The 16,318-nt window shown below is 47.0% G+C and overlaps 1 protein-coding gene across 2 annotated transcripts in view; it reads right to left on the bottom strand.

Moving 5' to 3' along the window:
* Positions 1 to 16,318, bottom strand: part of MYO5B (myosin VB) — a 283,722-nt gene that overhangs the window by 89,403 nt on the left and 178,001 nt on the right. For both annotated transcript variants that reach the window (XM_020282335.2, XM_075993885.1), the window contains exons 10-12: positions 14,245 to 14,510; positions 3,223 to 3,304; positions 2,537 to 2,677 (exon numbers count right to left, since the gene is read on the bottom strand). In XM_020282335.2, the coding sequence (XP_020137924.2) occupies positions 2,537 to 2,677; positions 3,223 to 3,304; positions 14,245 to 14,510 (489 nt within the window). The remainder of the gene's footprint in view (positions 1 to 2,536; positions 2,678 to 3,222; positions 3,305 to 14,244; positions 14,511 to 16,318) is intronic.

Genomic DNA, 16,318 nt, shown 5'->3' with positions numbered 1-16,318 from the left:
TGCGAACCACCAAACAGGGCAGAGTGCTTTGTGAAAAGGAAAGAGTTGCGGCAGAGGGATGGCATCTGGCAGTAAGTTGGCTCCAGCTCTCAAACCGGGACCACAGCAGCACTGTGGAAAGAACAGTTCAACCGTGGACATTCGGGATCCTGCCACGTGTGGGCTGGTTCCCACGGCAGCATGCTTATAAGCCTCACAGGGCCTGCTGGTTGGCAGATGCTGGAAGTGCCCGAGAGGATGAAGGTGGAAGCCAAGGTCACAGGAGCAGAGTCACAGCTTGTGGAACAACCTTAAAGAGCTTCGTCCCTGCAGGTGGGCCCGTGACTTCAGCATCACGAACATGTCACATCCACCTCCAGAGCCAAGCTCTGCCGACTCAGGTGAACTGCCACAGGAAAGCCCAGCCTCCCTCTCTACGCTCACCTAAATACCACTGCCCCAGCTCGGCTCAAGTTCATCCTTCCCCTGACCACTCTTCACCTCGCTTCTCTCTTCCTTGGAATTACAACTCAGCTCCGGCACATTGGCTAGCATGTTGCTCGCCACCGGTTACTAGGCACGTCCTAACAGTTTGCTGGGTTCAAGGACTGACCATGCCTTACTGTTGTTTCCCTGCTCCTCAGAGAACTTTGTGGGTTCTGGTCACATATCGGGTACTGAGTACCTAGTGATGGATGTACACAGTACTAATCTCTGCCTCCCCCAAAATTTAAATTCAGGTTGAAAGGTTCTGCTGCATTAGGAATTTGGAAGGGCAGCCCCTTTCAGTACCTTTATGGATGGTTTCATCAGAAGTAAAAAAAAAATAAAAGCATCTTGCTTCATTGAAAATGTAACAGAGTCATTGTAACCACGATTCAAATTGTCAAGGATGACGGCAACTTTCCCAATGGGAAGGTGCTCTCTCGTCACCCTTGGCCACCACTATAGACACTCACTGACCAGCATGGGTCCAGTCCTCAGTTACTGGTCATAACTGACTCGCCCTCATTAGTTCAGAGTGTACATTTAGATCAGGCAGGGTTGAAGGTGACCCTTGCAACTAGCCACTTAAAAAGGGCTTTACATAATACATTAATAAAACCTTTGTCATGAAGAAAATGCTTACCTACTTAGGAACAAACTTCTTAAATTCTTTGTAAGCAAACTGATTTTTCTCAAGCTTTAGTTGGTGTAACTATTAATAATATTGAATACCCAATGCTAAATGCCATAGGAAATTCAAGGAAAAAAATAACCCTTTCTTGAAGGAGATTATTAATTGTGTTGGGCAGACAATACGATATTTTTAATTCAGCATTTTCTATATATACTGTGTTTTATTTGTCTCCAAGCATTCTGTGTTTGGAACCACCAGGTGTGAAGGAGGCAGAGGTCGGCCTGGCAGGGCTGTCAGGACTGGGATGGCCAGAGACAGGAATAAGAGGAACCTCAAGAATTGGCACAACTGGGGCAGTTAGAACCACAGTGACAAGTCCACCTAAGCAAACAGATTTGCCAGGAACAAAATCATCTTGTCTTGAAAATGAAATTGGACTTCTATGAGAAGACTCCATCCATAATCCTACATAGTCACTAATTCAGACTGGCATGAATTAATAAGCAGAGGAGACCAACAACTGAAGTCACATGTTACATATTTCCTGACAAGGATCAGTCTTCTTGCACTGCCCACCCTATCTCCAATGAAAAATAAGGGCCAGCAGGAATTTATAGCAATTATGATTCCCAGGTAATACTAACAGCTAATGGCCATAGCACTTATCATTTGCCAGGCATTTTTCTACACATTTTAGACATATCAACTCATTTCATCCTCAGAATACTATGAGCTAGCCACTGTGTTTGCACACACTTTAGAGATAAGGAAATTGAGACAGTGAGGTTAAGTAACTTGCTCAAGGTCCCACAACTGGAGTGGCAGAGCTGGGGTTGCAACCAGGACAGGCTGGCTCTGAGGCATGTGTTCTTGGCTATTTTGCTTTCCTTCCCGAAAATAGAGTTTTAAAGGGAGCCATGAAGGTAGGGTCAGGTAGAAGGTGCTTTTTTCCAAAAATATTTCCATAAGGTAGATTTTAAACAGCCATAGGAGAAAGAAAATCTTGTGTTCTGGTAACATCTGGGTCACTGTTATCAGAAGCTCTGGAATATGCAGCTGAACCAAAAATGCTTTAGTATGGAATCCATAGGTGGCTTCTCATTTTTTATGCTGAATGAGCACTGGGCCAGGAGCCTGGACTCCAGCTTTGTCCTCATCTAGGTTGGTTCTGTCCTTCTGAGGCCTAATCATCCCACTTCAGAAAGTGAAGGTCCCATCTGCATGAAATGCCCAGAACAGGCAATTCTAGAGAGACAGAAAGCAGATTCGTGGCTGCCTACGGCCGGTGGCAACGGGGAGCAGCTGCTGCAAATGGGTTCCTCTGTGGGGGTGATGAAAATGTTCTGAAACTGACTGTGGTGGTAAAGGTGGCACAGTTGCCTTCAGCCCCACACCCAAGCCTAGAACTGAACTATTCAATGGCAGCATCAGTTTTACCTTACATTCTTCATCCAACAGGTCCAAGATCCCCAGCTTAGCTTCTATGAGGTCGATACAAGGCTGGTTATCATGGAAATCAATCAAGGTCCAAGGGATCTGCTCCTTCATGTATTCCTCTTGCTCTAGTTTGAACACATGCTAGGGGGCAAGAGGTGAAAAGGTCACGGTGGGTGAATTGCAGGCACACCTTATCATTCACCTCCCCCGAGCACTCAGTGAGTTCTGGGTCTTGTAGGTTAAGCCGGTAATCGCTAGAAAGGTTTGGGTGCTATTCACGGTCATGATTGCAGAAAAGAAAAGTGCATTTAGGTGATTTCTCATTCCTATGAACTCTTCCCTAGGTGATTTTAACAATCACCTGTGTTGTTGTACCCCAACCGATCACAAGAAACTCTGTATCTGGCTTGCAGGTGCTTGACCACCCTAGAAACCCAGGCTTAAAGGAGTCAAGCCCATGGGGAAGATCGTTTACATTCTCAGCCAGCTGCCCAGCCGGGACTGCCACCTGACAGCCGAGAGCACCTTCCTAATGCTCAGGGCACTGCCAGGAAACCAAGCACAGGTGAGGGCAGAGTGGAGCCCACGGGCCTCAGATGGAAGAGAATTCACCTAGGCTGTCACCCCCAGGAAGAGAGAGAGAGATCTCCCCAGCCCAGTACCCCTGGCCCAGGGATCCCGCCTACCCAGTTGAACTGCTGCTGGAGCTTCTCATTTGCGTAGTTAATGCAAAACTGCTCAAAGCTGTTCACTTCAAAGGTCTCAAACCTACAGAACAGAAGGAGAGGACAAAGGTAAGAGACAACTCCTTTCAGGGCTGCCCTCACCCTTTATTCCCAGCCAGCTCTGCCCCTGGTTCCTCCAGAGTCCCCAGTTTCTGCTCTTGAGTTCCAAGAGGCCACTGTTGCAGATGTTAGCACTACAGAGAGCCTTACGAAATTAGGAAGGAACACATGTGTATTTTTACAACTAGGAAAAGTACCGACAGCAGGAAAATTTAGGAAAAGCAGACATAGAAAAAGTCATCAATGATTCTATTATTCATATCAACCACCAGCTACATCTTGGTACGTTTCCTTTTAGGGATTTTTATATGTCATTCTTTTTTTCCCCAAAAAAATGTAAAGTTTTACCTATTTTTATCATTTACTGTTCCCTTGCAAACACTTCCCCACACTGCTGCCCTGAAAGCAGTTTTAACATTTGCCTCGTTGACCACTGTATAGATCAGGGCTGGGGTCTAGAATTCTAGGTCACTTTGGAATTGCAAAGGTGCCCAGGTGAAGGGCCACGTGGTGCTGAAATTCATCAGCCAGCCCGTCACAAGCTGAGAGCCTGAGACCAGCACTCCATCCGCAGGAAATAACACCTGTTCTCAAGTCACACAAAGGTGCCTACTGAGCTGGCTGGGGCTACAATAGAATACACAGATGTATCCTATTCAGCCACACCCCCATTGGGGGACACTTTGGTTCCTCTTCCAGTTTTTAGGTTGCTATCAATTCATCAAGAATTTGTGACAAATTCTTTGAATTCATGATTCTTTCCTTACAATGCTAGCCTAGAATCATGCCAACAGAAGGGTGGAAGCAAGTTAACTCCTAGAAGAGTGGAACTAATTTATGTGATTACCCCTCCCCCACCCTTCCAATGTAGGAAAGTATCTTGTTCTAATACTGGTCAATAATATCTTGTTGTAGTCATTTTTATTGAGTTAGAGTTTTACACACAATCAATGCACCAATTTTAAGAGTATAAATTTTTGAAAAATGTCACCAAGTGTGTAACTGTCACCACAACCCAGGATAGACATTTTCATCACCTGAAATATTTCCCTTAAGCTCCATTCAGGTCTCAAGGGTCTCCCCCACAGCCTGCCCCTCTCTCACCACCGTGAGGATTAATGTATCACAGCTCTCTGGTCAACAGCGTATATAACTTTAAAAATCTTTGGTTATTTGGTATATAAAATGTCTGTTTGAATTTTAATTTCTTTGATCATTAATAGAGTTTAACATTTTTCTGTCTGACTGCACAGGTTATCCATACTTTGTGAATTACCTGTGAACCTTGCTAAATTTTGTTTGGTTTCAACTTTAAAAATGGATTTATATTTGAGCTCTTCAGACTTTAGAATATCAATGCTATCATCATTCATTGCTCAACTTAAGTGTCTGCAATATAATATGGCCCGATGGCCATGCAGGGAAGGTACAGCCGGGGCAGGTGGCGGGTGGGATGAGATGCAGGTATAGCAGGAGGCGGCGGCCGAGTCTTCCGCAGGCCTTGTGAGCTACACCAAGAGGCTTGGATCTCACCAGGGGATAATGGGGAGATTCTGGAGGATTTCAAATTGAGAAATGACAATGAGATCTTCATCTCAGAGTTGGGCAGGAGAGAAACTGTGGTTTGGGGGAAGGTACATAAGACTGGAGGCAGGAAGTTGAGTAAGGTAGTTACTACTGGAGCAGGAAGCCAGGCAAGATCCAGTCAGGGCTTGATTTAAGCTGGTGGTGGCCAACAGAGAGGTTCTCAAGACATCAAGGAAGACGGGGATGAGAGGACTTCAAATGGCCGACAAGCTGTGCAGAGAAGGCCACATAACCAGATGCGTGACTTGCCATGCCCACACCATGACAAGCACCAGCAACTTCAGCTACAATGAGCGGGCCCACCTTGTACGCTGAACAACAGCATCAGGCCAAGGGGGTGAGAAGGGGTGGAACTCTATGAGGAAGAGCTGCCTTGTTTTCATTCACACACCGGCCAAATAGGCCAGAAGAGGCCCTGCCAAGGAGCATCTGCAAATTGCCCCAAGTGCTTCACGAGTTCTCAATCTGATGACTGCTCACAGCAAGCACGAGTTAGGGTCTGTTGTTGATCCACACTACAGCTGAAGAAACTGAGGTGTGGGGAGATTACCTACCTGCCCAAGGTCAGAGAGTCAGTAGGCAGGGCCCAAATTTGAACGCAGAGTCTAATTTCTGAGGACACAGTTTTAATTCAGAGAGAAAGAAAAGTTTTATAAAAAAGGAAGAAGAGATGACTTCAGAAGGGCTAGACATGAGCGACAACTTCCCAGAAAGGGAGACATTTGAGCACGTGGTGAGGGGCAGAGGGCCAGTGCTAATATATAAACCAAGGACCTGCAGCACAGGCTTCATTCAGTCTTCTCCAAAATCTTTCATTTCTCCACCCGTTCCCATTCTTCAGTATAGAAAACTGAATTTCCTCAATCTTATACGAAGGCCATGTAACCCTTTCCAATATAGCCTACTCCCCAAGTACCAACCCCGAACAGAAATGTGACCACTGTCTCTGGTGGGGTGGGGATGACGGTGGCACAGAGATAGCACCCTATGCAGAGGGACCACAAAAATAGAGGCATCAGATTCGAGCAGGCTGGGTCAGCGCCCACAAGGCATCAGGCTTCTCCTCCCTGGCACCCACCTCCCGTGCCAAGGTGTGAGCCATGGAGAAGTGGGAAACTTTGAGATCAAAGGCATCAACTGCTTGGAGACAACCACATTAAAGTACAGCCTTTGGCCATGCCCATGTGGGAGAAAATTCTAGGTTAATAAAGCAAGATCAAAGATGCAAAGTCCATGCTGGGATGAAGGATCCCACCCCTGTGCACTCCAGACCAGGAGAAGACGGGCACTGGATTGGGGCCCTCCCAGCCCAGGTGACAGTTCTGCAGACCAAGTTATGTCCCCTAGAACTTCATTCCCTCCCCCAGCCTCCCACCCCAAGAGAGGTTGCTGACAACACCCAAGCCCCAGAGGAAATTTAATTAACAAAACCTAGAAGGAAGATAAAGAGCCACCCCAGCAACTGGCCAGATAATAGCAATTGGGTGTGCTGGCAGAGCTTGTATCTGAGCTCCAGAGAGGGTTTAAATATCCACCACTTGTCATTTTCTAAAGGTTTACATTGGTAGCGCTCCACAAAGAACATTCTCATTAATTTCAAATGGCCCGAAATTAGCTCATAATTTTCCTATTTCGGAGATATTATCTGGTAACAATTCCTTTGCCATCTAATGTAATTACTGTAATGCCGGAGGCCCAGAGATGAATGAGGGGCTCGGGTAAGCTTGGGAAAAATGTCTTAAGATGACCGAAGCCACAGTCAGGGAGATAGGGCAACTTCTCCTCTACAACAGAATTATAATAGTAATTTTTCCCATCAACAGAGATGACTTTTTAAAATAAACACAATGAATCAATTTATAGTCCACAACATTAAAACACCGCAAAGAAATGTATAGACTGGAGGGAATTGGATTTCTCTTGTAAAATCAATGTTGAGAATAGTCAGACCAGAAGCCTTGGGTGGGAGGAAGGTCAAAACATAGAATAAAACTCGATGCTCAGATGTGACATCTGGGCTCCTGGTGGCACAATGATCACCTCTGCTTCAATTTCCTTCTGTCTTCAGAATGTTGTTGAAAAGTATACAATTTCCTTCTCATTCTACCCCAGGTTTAACCCTTTGCACTTGCCGGCTTTTTTCTTGATTCCTTTATTCTACTTGGGATTTAATTTTGTAAATACCCCAGATTTTACAAAGCGCCGCAGTAGGATAAAAAACTGGAGTTTCTTTTCATACAAACTTATTTATTTGGATTTTTTCATATTTTAAATTATTGATACATTCAAAGAGTAATTTTAATCTCTATAATTTTTGCTAACCGTGTCGAGTCACACTCGACATCTGAGTGCAAAGGGTTAAGGTGTAGTAAGGGCTACAGATACCCCTAAAAATAAGGCAGAATTTGTTGGAAAGCGAAACTGCAATAAGAAGTAGTCAACCAATCCCTGAGTTAATGATCAGCCTCTGTGAACCCCTCACAGAGAGGTGACGAGATGCCTCCAAGGTCCCCCCAGAGCACAGGTCAAAGGAACTGGAGTCTCTTAGCTCAGGCTCGTCTTTCTAGTTTACAAAGATCACACTCCAGCATTCTGCTTTTGGTAGGCTGAAAAGATGGGATGATAGGTGAGCTACAGAGGAGGGCTTCTAGGGAATGATTATTTAAAAATCATACAGAAAAAAATGATGTGGGGAAATTCTCCCTAGAGAAGCCTTTAAAAGTAAGACCACTGTGCATTAACATCAGAGAAGTGACCCAGCACCCTTTCGAGGCTCCTTTCTACCCTGAAGGCTTTGAAATCTCACAGGGTACCCTAGGGTCTGTTAGAGAGGCTAAGCTCTTGATCTCGTTACTAAACAATCTCAGGATTCTGGCTGCACCTTAGAATGGCAGGACTTAAATTCCGCTCCTATGCTGCTCTCTGAGCCTAGATGTCCCTAACACGGCACACAATCCCACGCACTGCTCACACGTCAAGGCCAAGAGCTGTCACTCTTCTCAAAACCCAAACCGAGTCAGTTTGCCATGTGCTGCAATTTCCAGCTCCTCTTCATGCCTGGAGTGCCCATGCAGGATGGGGAAACACCCACTACATGGTCATCCTCTCCCAGCCCATCAGCCAACTGTCCCAAGAACTGTGAGGGCTTCAATGACATGGTTCCTGCCCACAAAAGCTGCTGGAAAGATGACTGGAAACTGGCACACGAGACCTTCCCCCCAAGGGGTAGAAATTTTAGGTGCCATAGGCTTTTAGAGGACAGTGAGGCCATCGGGTGGTGGTGCTGCATGACAGAGGGAACATGGGGCCTTATCTGAGCCTTAGAAGCATGCAAGGAGTATCTGGCTCCAGCCACACCCCAAAGGGCTGCCTAAACTCGGCTTTAGAACACTCTGCGTTATGAGGCTCTCCTGGGAGGCTGGGAGATTCCAGGGAAGAAGGGGGGAAGGGGGAAGGGGGAAGGGGGGAAGAGGGGAGGGGGGAGGGGAAGGGGGAAGGGGAAAGGGGGAAGGGAAGGGAAAGGGGAAGGGGAAGGGGAAGGGAAGGGAAGCTTCTGGTGATCTGTTAGGTCTGGGAACACTGGAGCCAGCCATGCACCTTTCTCCCTGAAGGTGGCACGTGCTGGGGTCTTCTGGGCTGTTCAGGAATGAGCCACCGTCACAAGCTAGAGGGTGAATGCAGTCACCGATTTCTGCTCCATTCTCGGGGAAACCTTTTAATCCTGGTCACAGAGGAGCTGGGGAAGTGTCTCTGAGTAACTATCCTGCAGCAGGAAGATTATTTATAAGTTGATTTTGGAGAGTGAGACCAAGAAAACAAACCAAAGAGAGAATAATTTTTTTTTTCCATCAAAATGAAGGCAAACAGTAAATCTAAGAAGTTTACTTAAAATATATCATTAAAGTCAACCCACAGGATGGGAGAAAATATTTACAAATCCTATTTCTAATATTGATAAAAGGTTAATATCCAGAATATATAGAAAACTCCTAAAACTCAAAAAACACAAATAACCTGATGGAAAAATTGGCAAAAGATTTGAATAGCTATTTCTCTCCAGAGAAGATACATAATTGGTCAAGAGGTACATGAAATAATAATGACTGTCACTAGTTGCCAGAGAAATGCCAATTAGAACCACACTCAGACAGGATTGCCACACCCGACAGGACAGCTACTATCAAAACCAGAAAGTAACAAGTGTTGCCAAGGATGTGGGAACAGGAACCCTATGCACTGCTGGAAGGATGTAAAATGGTAGAGCTGCCATGAAAGACACAAAAGTTTCTCAAAAAATTAAAAGTGAAATTACCATACAACCCAGCAATCCACTTCTAGGTATACATCCAAAAGAATTGAAAACAGGACTTGGGAGAGGGACTTGCACGCTCCCATTCGTTGCAGCATCACTTGCAATGGGCTGGAGGTGAGAACAACTCAAATGTGCGTCAGTGGATGAATGGAGAGACACAATGCCGGATATACATTCAACGGAGTATCCCTGAGGCTTGAAAACGAAGGAAATGCTGCTACATGTGACAAAATAAATGACCCTGGAGGATGCATAGGCAAACCCTTAGAAACAAAGAAGAAAGGTGGTTGCCAGGGAGAAAGAAATGGAGAGTTGTTTAATGGGTATAGAGTTTCAGTTTTGGAAGATGAAAAAGTTTGGAGAACTTTCATAACAATGTGAATATACACAATAGTGCTGAACTGTATACTTACATAGTTATAAGTTTTATTTAAAAAGTACTTCAAAAATACATCATTAAAGAGCACTGAATAGAGTTGGAGAGTAATCTAGTGTTAAGAAATACCGTAAGAAATTAACAGAGGACTGACAGGATATAAAATCCCAACATATCTCATTTCCTGCTTACTGGGGCCAAAACTTCACAACTTCCTTCTCTGACTGTTCCTCGGCATAATCACACATCCTCTCTACCATGCCTTGCTCCCAGGCAAACTGTCCTCAGCAAGAATGGGCTGGCCTCAGCCAAAGTCCCCTGCTACCTAGGCATTTTGAAGGCTGAAGCCAAAGACCAATAAATGTGTATTTTCCCCATAATGACGCCATTTATTTCTCGTTGCCTCAAGGAGGGGAGAGGAAAAAAGGATTAAGGCAGCAATTAATCAAGCCTGCAGAGGCAAATGCTGCTCAACGCAACATGAAAAGGGAAACCGCCAACCCCCAAATCCCAGGCTCTCCCCTATCCATTTCCGTCCCCCCATCCTGGTAAGAAATATCCTGAAGGCAACTTCACAGACCTTGGTTGAGGTGAAGAGCCTGGTGTGGGTTGGCTAAATTGCTCTGGGTATTGCTTGCTCTGCACTTTTTTTCCTGCAGCTGGGGAATGTGAGCAAGATGAAGGGGAGCCATCTTTCCACTAGGAACTGGGCTTCTGGAACCATCCAGAGAGCCTCTGAGCAGGGCACTCACCACATGGGGTGCACGCAGCTGTGGCCCATGCTAATGTGTTCAGGAGTCCACAGCCTGTTCCACACTACAAGCTACCCCCCGTCAGAAAGTCATGATAAGCACAGGTGTGTACATGACGCTGGTCGGCACTGCTTGCTCGTACACATGACAGCGAGTGTTGGTTCACTCTGGGTGCTGATTCTGCAGGACCACCAGACATTTACAGGAAAGCGTAGAGTGTCTCACCTATAATCCAGAACTCTCTTCACCTCTGTTTCTGAGATGAGCTTGACTGGTGAGCCAATAATGCCCTAGGACAGGCACTGCAGTTTATCTGGGGACAGCTATCCTGGTGGAAGAAATCAGTGCCCACTTGTGGGGGTTAAAGGGAAGAAAAGCGATTGTACTCTCATTTCCTAGCTTTATGCATTTCTAACCTAACAGAGGGAGGCAACTTCTTATTCCTTCCCCCTTCATGAATGTGGTTTACTGTATTCAAAAACTCATCCCCCCATACTTCCTATTCCCTCCAGATTCCAACTTTTGCCACTCTTTTGCTCACAAGAGACAAGGAGGAGTGAGAAAAATCAAAGACATCAGGTCAGCCCAAGGGCATCCTCTGTGGGTACCCAGATGTCCCCACTTGGGCTAAGATGAGGGAGGACATGGACAGATGGTTTCCTTCTCCAGGCTTTGGTAGACAGAGTTATAGACAGAAAACACAAAATAAACATCAAGGCTTGAGTTTTCTGATGCCAGGAAGATGAAAAGCTTCTTAGACTCTCTTCCCATTGTCATGAATAAAGCCTAAGATTGGGATTGGTGTGAAACAGGAGGGAAGGGAGGTGGGGGGAGGGGAGGGGAGGTGGAGTGTATCAAGTGCGGCACTCACTTCCAGAGAGCAAAGAAGTGACCACATTAGAAAGCAAAAAACTTGATTCACTGGGCTTCCAGAAGGTATGTGAAGTCCAAAAGAGACAAGGTGAAGACAAGACAGCGAGTGGAGAAGGCAGGTGACAGTAACTAGCTCACACAAGCTGTACCAAGACTCTACCCAAGGGCTCTGTGTCATTTTCTCCCAGAGTAAGAGACAATGTCACTGACTTTATAGATGGGAAATAGTACCTCCAGACTCAAGCCACTAGCTCGCCTGGGGTTAAATTGTTGATTTTAATATCTTAAGAGTTCATTACATACCCTCTGACCAGAAAAGAGCCTGGGCCAGTCCACATTCCTGCCATCATTTCTTGACTGAAGACATTGTCAAGAAGCTCGCACACATGTTTATGGAAAGTTCCTAAGTGCTTTCCTGGCACCCCGTGGCCCAGGCAAGCAGCTAGCTTATTATCTCTGAACCCACCTTGCATCTAGCTTGCTCCCTTTAACTCTGCCTGGAGTTCCCTCCAGGGTGTGAACTCATCACTGCTTTGAGATACAAAGGAGTAACTGTGCATGGGCATTTATTTCTCTCCAGGAGGGCAGTGAATCACTTTTTAAATACGACCACTTTATGATATGGCTTGAGAAAAGTAAATTAGCTTCTGAGAAAGAACATGGATTAAGAAAAGAGAAAGCACAAAGGGTAGAAAATTCCCAAGAGTGGCCCCATGCTGGCCCTGTGACGGGACCCTACTCACTGGAAAGCTGTCAGGTGTCTTCAAAGGAGCCCCCAGGCCACTGCGAGATGACAGGGGCACACAGGTTAGGAGGTGGCATGAGGAAGAGGGGACTGGGTTTTCCAGATTGCCAACCCCATCCACTGAAAGCTGTTCCTTTGAAGCCATAAACAAGCCTTCCCTGTAATCTATTTCTCCCCTTTGGGAAGTCACTGGCCTTCTTGAAAATAAACAATTATAAAAATTAAATGGCAAGTATGAGCTTGCACAAGCCCAGCTGACACCTGCAGATTCAGCAGCGCCAGAAGCCTGGCTCAGAGAGGCCCCCAGCCATGGGCAGAGACTTCCACAGCGGGCCCTGGGGAGGGAGGAACAGGTCTATTGAAGTTCTAAACACTGTTAAGAAAATACATAACAGAACCAAGGCAGGATTATTTTACATATCAGCAATATTAAAACCACAATATTATTACATGCTATTAAATAATGAGTATGCATGTTAATCTTCCAAAATCAAAACCTCAGTAAAATAGATTCTTAAACATGTATATTAAGGGAATTGGGTCAGATGCTGGCTTTCTTCAGAAGGCAATACCAAAGGCCAGTATTTTGGGAAATCCAATTACCTGAAAGTACTTGAGGAAGAGGGAAGAACACCACATAATTACTGACAAGACGACAGTGAGTTTCCAGAGAGCACAGACTGTTCCATCCGCTCCCAGGAGCACAGAGCAGGCACTCGACTGACGACAAGGAGAAGTGGCCCGCGCAGGGTCACTCAGCGGAAACCCCGCAGAGCCCCGAAGGGGACGCGGCCTCCCTCTCTAGGGTGACTCTCCACCGTGTGCTCCTAACTGGCGACGCAGTCTCCTTTCACGCTTTGCTTTTTCCTCCCACCCTGACTGTGGCTCTTGTCCCCAAAGGTGTTTCCCCTCAGCTCCCATACTCTTACCCCCTTCAACGATCCAGTTCAGATCTCACCTCCCACAGAAAGCTTCCCCTGACTGTGCAAACACGCGTGCCCTCTCCAGCCCTGAGACCCCTACAGCACCAAGTGTCCCAACCTGCAGAGCCACTTCTACCGTTTCCTCCGATGCCTCTTGCATTACTTAACTCGTGCATGCGCCTTAACTCTTCAGCAGGTTCCTAAGGGGATGTCCTTTGGGGATGCCAGAAGTCTAGTTCCAGTCTTCTTTCTCTATAGCAGTGACATGGTCCACATTTGAAACCCAATGATGAGCAACCGCATCAGAGATACAATTAGGAGAGCCCGTATTCACATAAGGAAGGGGCTGCTTTACTGCAACCTCATCGTGAGGCAAGTCCAGCTGCGTTCAGGCCCAGTAAGCAGCTGCTTTCACTGCAGTGTCACTACTCCTGCAACACTGCACTTCTCTGGTCTCAATCTCTATTTTAAGGCAGAAGCCATGACTTCTAATAATTTAAAGATCCAGGAGGATCTAATCTATTATTAGCCTAAAGAGGGCAGGATTGGTCAGAAAAGAAGAGCAAGGGAGGTTGCAACCCAGTTCGTACAACTTGAATTCTAGAAGGATCTGGAAAGAACCTCAGGGAGACTACTGTGGCTCGAAACTTCATTTGAAGCTACAGGAATGAAAGATCAGTGAGGGGGTGTGATTTGCGGAGACCGCTCCGGCTCGCTAGTGATAGCACGGACACAGAGAGCCAGCCTCCCAATGGCTAGCCAAGCACACTGCCTCCACGCCACGCTGCCTCTCCCTGCCAAAAATACACCATTATATATAACAGGCATTTCAACTGGGCTCCAATTCTGAAAGGAAGAGAAACCTCAAGAACGACCACACACAACACACATCTGTACAGCAGTGGGCAAAATTATGGTATTAAAATAACCACCTTGACTGGTGATATAATCAATGAGTTCAAATGGTAGATTGAACTAAAACCTGAATCTAAGTTCTATTTCTCAAAGTAACTTCCAGAATGATGCTGGGCAAGACATTCTCCTCTCTGGGCCTCAGTTTCCCAGTAATAAAAATGGATACTCATGGAACTTCTCAGTAGGTGAGCTCCTGGTGTTTCGACAGGGTCCATTCTTCCTTGGGACAGTTACTCTTGACACTTAGAATCACCAGCTTCAGGACAGTAGTGACCCCAGCTATTCTGACAACCAAAAATGCCCCCAACACATCTTAAATTCCCTCATTGAGAACCACGAGGAAGATCTCCAAGGCCCTAGCTGGCTCTAAAATGCCAGCAGGAAGCCACTACCCACCAGCAGGTGGAGTGGCAGGCTGGGAGGACAGGGGGCAGGCCTACCCGTAGATGTCCAGGACCCCGATGAAGGAGTGCTGCTTGAGGGACGTGTGCAGGGCCTTGTTGATGTGCTCCACGATCCAGCTGAACAGCTGGGCATAGATGTGCTTGGCCAGAGCGTTGCGGGCATTGAGCACCTGCTGCAGGGACATGGTCTTGATGTAGGTCTCTGAGGTGGTGACCAGCTTGCGATGGCACAGCCAGTGCTCCATCTGACTGTGCTCCACCCCTAGCAGTCGGCAGAAGTGGTTCAGGTGCTCATCCTGCGGCTGGGGGAGATGGGGACACGGGTTCAGTAGGCACGTGGAAGGTGACCCCTCCACCCCCGCCATCCACACGCCCGTGCAGAGGGGGATGGGGACACCGGTTCAGTAGGCACGTGGAAGGTGACCCCTCCACCCCCGCCATCCACACTCCCGTGCAGAGGGGGATGGGGACACGGGTTCAGTAGGCACGTGGAAGGTGACCCCTCCACCCCCGCCATCCACACTCCCGTGCAGAGGGGGATGGGGACACGGGTTCAGTAGGCACGTGGAAGGTGACCCCTCCACCCCTGACTTCCACTCTCCTGTGCAGAGGGAAGATGAGCCCCACCCAAGGCCCCCCCCAGCGCTCCAGAACCCATCCCACCCCCACAAATTCACACACTGCTAAGAGGCGATGACAATTAGAGCCCGTGATAGAGCACTGCTCAAACTGATCATCACACCTGCTAATGACCACACTACCTGGGCCTTGTAAAATAAAAGTCTTTCTCCACTTTTCCTGTCCCCTCCCCCTCCACACCAGGCTGCTGTCAAGTAACTTGCAGAAGGGGAGTCCTTCAGTGAAGGGAGCAGAATGAGAATTGATCACTTAGGACAGGATAGTGCGTTCACAACAAGCAGCAGATTCACACTGAACATACAATACGTACAGGGTTCTCGTGCAGAGCTTAACCCACAGCCCAGAAAGCAGTTCCCTTTCTCCCTCTTAGAATTCTTCACTTACAGGCTTTACCTTTGACCAGCCCCGGGTTTGACCAGCTGTGTGCTTGGAAACAAACTCAGGGCTCCTAAGGCTGCAGGGGCCCCTCAAAGGTGCTCTGCCATGCCCCCCACTTAGGGGTCAGTTCCCCCTTTGGTGAAGTAGTTCAGATGGGCCAGATCTGTGATTCTCTTATGGGTGGGTGGGCAGGAAACTGAAGAATCACCCTGAGGAATTTTTCCAATTACACGTGACACCAGTGGGTGTGTTCAGATGTGCTGGGCCAGAGACAGGCGGAAACTCAGTGGGCGACGTCCCCCACCACTAACACCGCACGACCCGACACTTCTAGGTAGGCTCTTTCATCTTAGCCCCGGTGACACAAATTCACACATAACTGAACTTTAGCTTTCTGAAAAGCACTTACTGGTTGGGGGGAAAGTTAATCAATGTGGAAAGCTATAACACATAGCAGAAACATGGAACAAATTTTGACCTAAGATCATTTGGAATAATTTCAATGATAACATCAGACATGTTTAAAGCTGGAAAGAAACTTGGAATTCTTCTAGTTTAAGCTTCTTTTTCATACAGTAAGAGGTTGAGCCCGAGAGAGGTGCAATGACTCAGCCAGGTCCCCAGGGCTCAGGGCTGCTGCCTACCCAGCTGCCTTTAAAGACCACCTCTGAGCCTAGACCCTTCTCTACCCCTCAAAACCCTGGAGCCACCAGGTAACCATATTTCCCACAGGGTCTTGCTTCATTTCACCACAACGTAAAAGTTTCTTGGATAATCCTTCTTGCCCACTCAGGGCACCCCACAGAAAACCTGCTCATCTTCGGAGGTCCCTCTCATCTGTTACACATCCTGTCATCCAAATCCTCCTGGGAAAGGCGACATCCAGCCTTGAGCCCGCTGGAGAGCTTATTAACTCTTAGGCTCAAATGGAATCCTTTAGGACACAACGTGCCACCTCCTAATGGCCCAAAATTGCTATGAGACTCATTCTGATGAGGCTGCCTTGTAGGATTTAAATGAAGGCTTATTTGATGAAAATTAACACAGATAACTGTATGATTTCCCCCTTAACACCATATACCCCGAGGCCATT

Source organism: Microcebus murinus, chromosome 17, assembly GCF_040939455.1.
Source record: "Microcebus murinus isolate Inina chromosome 17, M.murinus_Inina_mat1.0, whole genome shotgun sequence".
NCBI lineage: Eukaryota > Metazoa > Chordata > Mammalia > Primates > Cheirogaleidae > Microcebus > Microcebus murinus.
The sequence above is the reverse complement of the archived record's forward strand: the minus strand, read 5'-3'. Positions and strand labels throughout refer to the sequence as shown.